We start from the raw sequence: 10673 nt of genomic DNA on the forward strand, positions 1-10673 counted from the left end.
AACACAATTAAATTCTGCATCATGTATCAATTTGTGAATGTAAAAATATACTTCAACATTCTATTAATTTAGGCTTTTATGCATAATATCCCCTTGATGAGTACATTCAGAAAATATCTATCAGAATTTCAAAAATTATCCCAGCAGGTTTTACTGCTATTAATTCCAAGAATTATATTTCCAGATATTCTTCCTTTGATACTTATTGATATGTCTAACCCTATACATTTCTGCCTTGTATTGATTTGTGAGTGTAAAAATGTAACTCACCCATCTATTAATTTAGGCTTTTATACACACTATCTCGATGGGTTTATTCAGAGGATATCTATCTGGATTTCTAAAATTAACAAATATTGCCACTTTCAGTTTGGCTGCTCCCCTTCCCATCCAGCTCTCTGCTATGGCCTGGGCAAGCAGTAGAAGATGGCAGAGTGAAGGAGAGAGGGAGAGAAAGAGATCTTCCACTAGCTGTTTCACTCTCCAAACTGCCAGACAGTTTGGGCTGGGTCAGGCTGACCCAGAAGCTTCATCAGGGAATCCCATTTGGATGCAGGTGTCCAAATGTTTGGACCATCTTCAACAGCTTTCTCAGTTGCATTAGCAGGAATCTGAAGTGGAGCAGCAAGGATTGAACAGGCACTTCCATATGTGATCAACCTTCAGTTTAAGTTGTGATAATCTCTCTCATTCCAAGTACATTCCTTTTTTTTTAAAAAAAAAAGTTTTTTAACTTATTTGAGAAGAGAAAGTGAGAGACAGTAAGAAAGCCTTTCATAGTTATAGAAAATATCTTGATGGTTGTAGTCAGAGAATATCTATCTGGAATTCAAAAATTTGCAAATATCACCTCCCAAATAATTATTCATTTCAATCAAGAGAACTTTTGTGTAATTTGAGATTGATCTGATTGCTTTTAACTAAATCACCTGGAAAGGTGTTCACCCAAAGAATGATGGGAAACAGTGCCCCTCCCCCTAATCCTCTCTGCTGCAGTAATCCCATCAGGGCGGGACTTGCTCCTCTTGTATAAAGCTCTCACCCAGTCAAGGTTTATTCAGTTCTGAGGCTTGGTGTTGACTGGGTTGTGGAAACCTTCTGATCCTGCAGATCCCAGGAAACTCAGAGCCACCTACCTGACCCAGGATCCAATCCAAGAATTGCAGAGGACCAATTCCAATCGCCAGGTGAGTACTGGGTCCAAAGAAATGAATTAATGTTTTTTTACCTTAAAACTTGAAAATAGAGGAATTTTCTTCTTAGTATTGAACCAACAGCAGTCTTACATCACTCCAGGCCTAGGGTAATGGATTTGGTATTTCCTTATTTAAGGATTTATTTATTAATATGAAAGTGAGAGTTAAACAGAGAGAGGAGAGAGAGAGAGAGAGGTCTTCCATGTTCTGGTTCACTCCCCAGTTGGTCGCAATGGCTGGAGCTGCACTGATCAGAAGCCAGGAGTCAGGAGATTCTTCTGGGTCTCCCACACAGTTGTGGGGGCCCAAGGACTTTGGCCATTTTCCACTGCTTTCCCAGGCCATAGCAGAGAGCTGGATCAGAAGTGGAGCAGCTGGGACTTCAACCAATGCCCATATGGGCTGCCAGCACCGCAGGATGCAGCTTTGACCCACTATGCCGCAGCACCGACCACTTTGTCTGGAAATTCTAACACCTATTCCTGTCTTCTTTGGCTCTTCATGGTCTATAATGGCTGCATCTAGTGGTGTCTGTGATCCAGTTGGTGGCATTTTTTTCTAAGATGCCGACCTCCTTAAGTATCATTTGCTTTATGGAGTCAGCTTCCCTTAGTCTTCTGATACTGGAGGGAAGAGTTAGGTCCGAATCTACCCTCTTTGAAAACTGAAAAGAAAATATTGGCATAAACTGGCTCAAGCACATTTATCACACTAACTGATGGTTCCCAATTCCAAATAAACTCCTGGAATCCATGTATTGATGAATCCAAGTAATAATAATATTCTGTTTTTATACTAGCAGTTTTAAGATTTTGATTATGTCATGCAGTGCAGCTCTAGTATAAAAATTCAAAGCTTTTGTGTTTTTTTACCTGGAAATCAAATCATCATATGTGCAAACTGATGGCTACTGATGAGCACTGCTCCAGCCATTATGACCATTTGGGGAGTGAACCAGCATATGGACGATCTTTCTCTCTGTCTATCCCTCTCTCTGTAATGCTTTCTGTCCAATAAATTTTGAAAAATCTCTAAAAAATGTCACTAGGCAGTGTGTGTGTGTCTATTCATTTGCTGATGAAGAACTTCAGAACTGACTGGGAATGATACTGCTGGTGTCCCAGGATGGAGAGAGCAGAGCCATGACCAGAGGAGCTAGCACCCTGCTGGTGACTGATACAGTGCTCTACAGGGCAACCACTGAGAGAGAACCCTGGTGACCAGGAACCAGGTTGTCATAGCAGCTACCTCTATCAAAGTACCAGCTGCCTCTACAGATATGACATCAAACCCGATGAAGAAACATTCCTTCACAGCATCTACCAGAAGCTGTTGGGACAGAGTCTCTGGCTTTACTTGCTCAGCTTTTCAGAGAAGTAATGGGGACAGAGAGAATCTGGACAAAAAGGAACCTGAGATATCGTGAGATTACAAAAGACTGTAAAGTGAATCAGGGAACATGCAAAATATTTCAAATTATACTTTAGAAAGGAAGAATGAAAAGAGGAGAGAGAGCTCTTCCATCTGCTGGTTTACTACCCATATACCTGGCATGGCTCGGGCTGGGTCGGGCTAAAGCTCATTCTGGGCCTCACACATGGGTGGTAGGGATCCTAGTACTTGGGCAATCACTTGCCAGCACTCATGGTGTGCATTTTCTGATCCTCGGTCATACCTTCAGTCAAGGGTATCTGAACTCGACACAGACTGTGGCCACATTCAGTCACTACAGGGATTGTCCTTCCTTTATAAGTTATGCCTCCTTCCTTTTTGTGTTTTTTACTTTGATCTCAGGATGCTTAGTCACTTCATCTTCTTGACTGTGTGGTCTGCTGCTTGTCTTATTGAGTTCCCTTTAAATAAGCTCCGGTGAGATTCCGTAAAAAGCTGGTGAGGCTGGTGTGGCGGAGATTGTGAAAAGCGCAAATGCAGCATGTCAAAGGCAAGCCTAGATTTCATTTCAGACGTGGCAGTTTTCCAGTTACACCGCAGAGCCCATGAAATGTATGAAGGATGTACCCTGCGTGAGTTGTGGTTTTCCCACTAATCTTAGTGAAGGAGAATAATGTTCCTGCCCTTTCTCCTCAGAGCTGCTGAATGACTATAGGATGCCCACAAACACATTCTTGGAGTCTTGTGGGAGAAAAACTTTGAGACATGTCAAGGATGGTACACAACAAGGACTTTAAGAGTGGTCCACAGCACTGCTTTAGACTACGCTTTCTGTTCCAAAAAACAACATCTTGGAATTCATAGAGAATAATCTCCCAAACACCGGACTCCACGGAAACAGAGAACAACCCAGTCACATCTGCCCTGGGGAAATTAGCTTTGAGAGGATTTGCTGGGGAAGCTCTCCAACTGAGATAATTACAGATCTCTTCTCACTTCAGGAAGTTCTACAACTTGACAGAACTGTCCTGGGAACTATGGAACACATCAGACAGAAAAGCCACAAGAAACATCCAGACTTCCCAAAGAAGCCCCTGACTGCTTACATCCGCTATTTCAAGGAGATGCGGCCCCACTACTCCCAAAAGTACCCTAACCTCAGCAACCAAGAGCTCACCAAAATCCTATCTGGGAAATACAAGCAGCTCCCAGAGCACATGAAGCAGAAATACTTCCAGGATTTCCAGAGGGAGAAGCAGGAATATGAGGAAAAACTGGCTCGGTTCAGGGAAGATCACCCTGATCTGGTCCAGGGCTCCAAGAAATCGGATTTCTTCAAGAAGGGCCAAGCCCAGGCCCCCAGGAAGTCTCAGGGAAATGGGAAACATGTGAGGTCTCCTCCAGAGAGGTATGGCTTGTCCAGGAAGCTGGTCTTCCTTGGAGAGCCCAAGAAGCCCCCTATGAACGCATACCACAAATTCCACCAAGATTTATGGGGCATTCCAGAGCTGCGAAGCCTGCACCCGAGGGAGCGCATGGTGGAGGTCAGCAGGCGCTGGCAGCGTGTTCCACAAAGCCAGAGGGAGCACTTTACCAGACAGGCGGAGGAGCTGCAGAGACAGTACAAGGTGAACCTGGACCTCTGGCTGCAGAGTCTGTCACCTGAGGAATATGCTGTCTACAAAGAAGCCAACTATGGCAAGGGGAGGAATATGCGCATGACCGGAGGCCCAAACCCCAACTTCAGACAGGGTTATCTGCAGCCCACATCAATAAGGAGTTCCCAAGAAGCACCTGTAGAGAAGCAGATGATGCAGGCTCTCAGGAAAGATCGCTCAGAGCATTTTGAGGTCGATTCTCCTCCCTCACAGCGAGTAGACGTGGATGTGGAGGAAGATGGAGAAGAGGATGAAGGCAGTAACTCTTCAGACTCTGTCAGTGAGGATGAAGATGAGGCTGCAGGGAAGATGGGGATGAGCGAGGATGCTGTGTGTAGCTCATCTTCCTCAGACTCTGACTGAGCTCTGCTCACAGTCTAGAAGCCTGGACAGTGACAGTGATCTCCACAAAAAGTGTTCATGACCAAATGTCACAGAGAGGACTCCCTTGTCCCTGCTGCTTGTATTTTCTTGCCTTTTTTCCTTTCCTTCTCCCCACCTTCTATCTCAATAAACGTAGACCACGGTAGTATGAGGGGAAGGTGGTGCTGTATCTCTGTATCAAGTCGGTAAATCTGGAGGGATGGCTTTTCTGAGGAATGCACGTAAATGCTAGCTGGTATCGCCCATCATCATCCCCAATTCCATCCCTGGGAAATTCCAAGTAATTGAAGCTCTTGGTAAACAAGGAACTGCTTGGGCTGTGGGGCACACGGTGGTAGATGTGTTGGTCATCTTATCTTCTGTTGGGGACATGGTTGAGTGGATGACCACTGACTTGCCTGGGGAGCTGCTCCTCAACTCCTGCATTGAATCCAGGGTCCAGAGTGTTTGATGGGCAGCAGGAGAGGTGACCTAGGAAAGTTGTCAGACTCTACATAGTGTTCCCTCTTGCTGATGTAAGGATTGACGTTGCCAGGAGAGCAGTGGGCATCATCACACTTCCTTTGATGTGTGTCTTTACTTCTTAGCTCTCCCTGGGTCTCTTTTTACTAATTTCAAAGAGTAAAAGTTTTAAAACAAGAAACAAATATTTCTATTTCAATTAAATGAGCTCCTCCATAGAATCAGTGCGTTATTACTTTGGACTCTGCTGTTCTGTGTGGAGCCCTCATTTACCCTGAGCAGAAGCTCCTAATCCTTCCTTCTCTCAGTACCAGTGAGTCTCCCGTTTAGCATTTGACATAGAGAGATTCGTGCACATTTGGATATCCTGAAAAGGTACAAACTTCTACTCTTGCCAGTTCAACTGGACGACACTCCTTTAAACTCTTTGGTTAATGGAGTTTTGGAAACCTATTTAAGCCTCCTCCCTTCTCATTCTACTTTGCTTTTGACTATTTCTACATTTTGTTAAAAGAATATTTGTGTCACAGTAGTAGTGTAGGCTTCACAGATGAAAGCCATTTTTGAATGTTTATTTTATTCCTGGAAATCTTAGTAAAATGTTATTTATCTTTGTCTAGGTCAAAATTTGTTTCAGGATACAACTGGAATATTTTCAACTTTTATAGCTCGCGTTTCAATATGATCTTTGGGAAGTTTGCAAGCAGTGCTAAATACTAGAAATGATTTGTTCTTGCTTCTCACTTTGAAGTTAAGGTCTACATTATTTTCCACCATGAAATTTATTTAAAACAAATAATAAAATACCAGCAATATTTCTATCTATAAGCATGAGCTGTTTTTTAAAATATTTATTTATTTGACAGCAAAATAAAGAGGGGCCTGAAAGAGAGAGAGGGGCTCACGCCCCAGAAGACTACAGTGGCTGAGGGCATTACTTTCTCCTGTGTTTTGCTCTCTTCAGGAAGTCAATGGATTGGATGACATCCATAGGTTTTGGGGAGGAGAATCCTAAATGAATACAGTCATTCAAATGCTCATCTCAACTTATACCACCTTCACAGACACAACCAGAAATAGCAGGACCTTGTTTATCTACATCAGAGGGGAGAGCAGACAGGGCCATTAAAAGAGGCAGAATGAATTGTGGGTTGCCAGAACACAGACTGTGTACCCCCCAAAATAATGAATTCTAAAGTACAATGGCCACAGGCTGGGGTGGGTGCAGTGTGTGGTGAAGCTAGGACAGACATGCATTCAGCAGGTGAGGACAGTGTCCCTGGGAACAGCTGCTCCAAGGGCAGGGCCATGGAATGAGAGCTCCTGGGACAAGCTGCATGGAGAGGAATGCTGTGTCTTGCATTCAGTTTCAACCAGTGGTTCCCAGAGACACATTCAGTTGGTCCCTAACATAGCCTTGTTATTACTTTGGAATTTTGATACCAGTCACCTGTTCACTTAGATGTAAACCTTTCATCTTCTAGAATACTCACTGTTGATGAAACATTTGCATTCTGGGGTCCAGCATTTGGCAACACTGCTTTATCACAGGGAATTTCCCTCACGTTTAGCAACTGGTGACACTCTTACAAAGGGAATTCAGAGAGATAAAGGAGAAAAAGCAATAAATCAGCAGGAGGAAAATAATTCAGTTTCTTCTCACGACTCTGCCTAGACTGCAGGACATTTCCAGAGGCAGGGATTCTCCTACAATAAAACGTGCCTAATTGCTCTTCTTGTCCCTGAACATGCTGATAGCAGGCATTCACTTTGGTATAAATACAAAGTTAATTCATTTACTAATTTGTTTGCAAGATGGGGGCAGGGACATGAGACACACACAGTTCCAATTTGCTGGTTCACTCTCCAAATGCTGGGAGAGGAAGCTGGAAGATGGAAGTGAAGACTCAATCCAGGTCACCCATGTGGCTGGCAGGGAGCCACCTGTCTGAGACATATGTGCTGGATCTCAGGGTCCCCATTCGCAGAAAGCTGGACTTGGGAGTGAAGCTGAGACTTGAACCCGGAAACTCTGGTAGAGGAGGGAAGCACCCCTTCTGAACATCTGTGGTGTCTTCACTGCCAGGTTTGATGCCCTCACATGCCTGTTTTAGTTTAAGATTTATTTATTTCTTGGAAAGGCAAAGTTAGAGAGAGAAAAGCAGAGACAAAGAGAGATCTCCCACCTGCCTATTAACTCCCCTAATGGCTTCAATGGCCATAGCTGTGCCAAGCTGAAGCCAGGAGTCAGGAGTTTCTTTCTGGGTCTCCCACATAGATGCAGGGGCCCAAGGACTTGAACCATCCTTGGCTGCTTTCCCAGGGTCATTAACAGGGGGCTGCATTAGAAGTGGAGCAGCCTGGACTCAAACAGGTGCCCTCTATGGTGGTTATACTGGCTCCTCACAACTCGAGAACCACACACATTTCTTCAGGAATGCAGACACTGTGAACAGCCAGAATGAGGAAAAAAACCCAAATACACACATTAGCTGCTATCTCTTCTTTCCATTTTCTCCATCTGTTGTTTTCCATATATTTTTAGATCTGTATTTCTCAACTTCTATTTTTGATAGTGTGCTTTTGCGCAAAATTTTTTTACGATCTAGATCATTCTTAGGATATGATTTACCAATTTAAAGTGTACAGTTGGACAATTTTGATTTTCATTAAGTAGCATGGAAAGGCAAATAGAATACTTTGACTGATATTTCTTGTAAAATAGCAAGAGAGATGATTATCCATTGTATAAAAAATATTTAGTTTTAGGGACAGTGCCCTAGCACACTTGGTTATTCCTCCACCTGCATCCCATGTGGGCACTGGGTTCTAGTCCTGGCTGCTCCTCTTCTAGTCCAGCTCTCTGCTGTGGCCCAGGAGGGCAGTGCACCATGGCCCAAGTGCTTGGGCCCCTGCACCTGCATGGGAGACCAGGAAGAAGCACCTGGCTCCAGGCTTGGGATTGGCGCAGCGCCAGCCATAGCAGTCATTTGGGGAGTGAACCAGAAGGAAGACCTTTCTCTCTGTCTTTCTCTCACTGTCTGTAATTCCACCTGTCAAATAAATAAAAAATACAATAAATGTTTATTTTTATATATGTGAAAAGCAGGGAAAGGTAGAAAGTCCAATTTTACTAATAAAAATAAATAAACAAAGACAGGAATCAAAACTTCAGATCCTGAGATCTGGCTAAACCCCAAAGTCCACACCACCTGGTTAGGGCCAAGGGATGATGTCTGTCCCAGACCCCTGGAACCTTGCAGGTGTGTAGACTCCAGCCAGCTGCTCCTATAGGTCAAGGTCGCAACTTAGCAAGGCAACTTAGGTGGAAATGAGGCTCATTGTGGCTGCTCCAGGCCCCAGCTAAGACTCCAGCAGCAGCTAGCCTTGTGAGCTTAGGGATCTGAGAATGGAGCAGCCTCCTTCAAGGAAATATCCATGGATTTCCCTCACAACAGTGGTCCTTCTAAGCTTCCACGGCAAAGCCAAGTCAAGTTTGCTGGGCGTCTCCCTGAGACATGCTGGGTGTTCTGGGCCCAGGGAGATGCTGTGGGGAGTCCAATGAACTTGGACACTAAGCTGCCAGGGACTGGTGGATCCTTGGGACATAGGGTCCCCTCATGTGCTGAAATCCCAGGTAGGTAACAGATGGAGACTTCTATTCAGGGCACAGGGCGGCCCTGCAGTGCTTGGAGTTAGAAGGAAGGATGTGAGAACCGTCAAGGGCTTGGTGATTCAATGGACTGCGCTCAAGGACCCGGAAATCTTCCTTCATCCAAAGATATCCAGCAGTGCCAAGGAGTCCTATGCTTCCCCTCAAGTGTGGGTGCAGGAGGAGGAAGAGCTTCAGAGCAGCGGCAGAATCTGTCCCCACCTTCCCACAGGCAATGAGGCTCAGCCCAGAAACAAGAAGTAGACCATGGGGCCACACTGTGGCTTAGTGCCCTAAGACTCTGTTTGTGGTGCTGGCATTCCACATAGGCACTGGTACTTGTCCTGGATGCTCCTCTTCTGATCCAGCTCTCTGTTATGGCCTGGGAAAGCAGTAGAAGTTGGCCCAAATGCTTAGGCCCCTGTACCTGTAGGAGATCTGGTAGAATCTCCTGTTGCCTGGCTTTTGGCCTGTCCAGCTCTGGCTGCTGCAGCCATTTGGGGAGTGAACCAGGGGATGGAAAACCTTTCTATCTCTCCCTCTCTGTGTCTCTACCTCTCTAATAAATAAATAAAATCATAAAAAAGTGAACCAAACCTGGAGGAAATTAATGGCAAGGATTCCACAGACCTTCTCTGCTTTCCTGATGCTTCCTTTCCTGGCTGGGGTGGAGTCTAAAGTCTCATGGCTCTGCCTCCCACTGGTCTGAGCCACAGGATTTCCATTCCCCTCCCCAGCCTGGCAGGAGTGTCCAGAGGGAAGAGCTGTGCAGCAGGGAAGTCCCAGCTGAGTGCTTGCCAGGAGCAGGTTTCCAATTGGCCCAGAGTTAGAAACCAGATATTACTTGTGACTCTTCCCTAAAATGCTGCATTCCTGTAGCTCATCTGATGAGAAACACATCCTGAAAGGAATGCGTCTTCCTTTAATTATTAAATCACACTTAAGTGGGAAGATCAGGTTAAAGAATTGTATTCTCTGGTCATTTCTACTGTCCTTTTTTTCTTATCACAGTGTTGAGCAGAAAGACTCTGAGTTGGGTTCCCCTGCCTTTCTGTCTTGTGCTCTGGGTGACAGGTCAGGCAGTGCCACACAGAGACTCATCTTTCCTTCCTTTGCTGGGACAGCTCTGGAGGCTTGATCTGGAGTGTGCTGGGCAGGAGAAATCTCCATTTTGGGATGAGGGCCAAGGCTGTTCTGGCCAAGTTCTTACACCACAATGTAAACATACACCAATGAATAAAGCCAACCATTGTAGACATGACAAAATATAAATAAAGATAACCTTGTCAAAAGGATTTATAAGTTTCCTAACACACGGATTAAAATCCTTGATGGCTGACATCCTCTTTTCTACCTGTTTCTCAGAGAGAAAAAAAGAAAGACACAATCCAAAAACATTACACAGAAAGCATTGGGAAACCCATTAGTTATGAAACCAATAACTCTCAATGATGCTGTAGAACAAGGCACAGCTGTTCTTGTCATTTTAAATAAATTAAATGTATCCAATACAAAGTACTAAATCCATCTATGAAGAAAACACTGAATCAATAGAGACAGAGCATAAAAGATTCTGATCCTGGGTTCTGGCTTAACCCTGAAGTCCATGCCACCAGGGGTGGAGCCAAGGTCTGAGGGCTCCCACAGACCCTGGGACCTGGTAGCTATACAGACTCCAGCCAGGGACTCCTGCAGTTCCAGGTGCTGGTTAGAGACCAAAGAGATATGTAAATGAGACTCCTAGGCTGCTCCAGGCTCTGAGATAAGACTGGCAGCAGCTCCCCTTCTGGCTTTAGGGATCTGGAGATGAAGAAGCCTCCTTCAAAGAAAGCTGCTATCCCCCATGAAAAAAACCTGTGTTTTCAAAACTCAGCGGCAGCGGTGGTTCCAAGCTTCCAGGGAAATGCCAAGGCAAGTTCACTGGCAACA

The 10673-nt window shown here is 44.9% G+C and overlaps 1 protein-coding gene across 3 annotated transcripts; it reads left to right on the forward strand.

Annotated features, from left to right (window-relative positions):
* Positions 1–998: 998 nt before the first annotated feature.
* On the forward strand, positions 999–4783 carry LOC127484160 (upstream-binding factor 1-like protein 1). Of its 3 annotated transcripts, none has more exons than XR_016219209.1 (2): positions 999–1187; positions 2991–3276. XR_016219209.1 is itself a non-coding variant. In XM_089311825.1 (2 exons), the coding sequence occupies exon 2, from the start codon at positions 3626–3628 to the stop codon at positions 4607–4609; it is 984 nt and encodes a 327-aa protein (XP_089167951.1). In that variant the 5' UTR covers positions 1026–1187; positions 3285–3625; the 3' UTR covers positions 4610–4783. The 3 variants fall into 3 exon arrangements, 2 of the variants coding, with proteins under 2 accessions (XP_089167951.1, XP_089167958.1); XM_089311825.1 differs by lacking the exon at positions 2991–3276 and adding an exon at positions 3285–4783 and having other exon boundaries at positions 1026–1187; XM_089311832.1 differs by lacking the exon at positions 2991–3276 and adding an exon at positions 3590–4783 and having other exon boundaries at positions 1026–1187.
* Positions 4784–10673: the final 5890 nt, after the last annotated feature.

Source organism: Oryctolagus cuniculus, chromosome 1, assembly GCF_051225735.1.
Source record: "Oryctolagus cuniculus isolate XC-2025 breed Fujian yellow rabbit chromosome 1, ASM5122573v1, whole genome shotgun sequence".
NCBI classification, from domain to species: Eukaryota; Metazoa; Chordata; class Mammalia; order Lagomorpha; family Leporidae; genus Oryctolagus; species Oryctolagus cuniculus.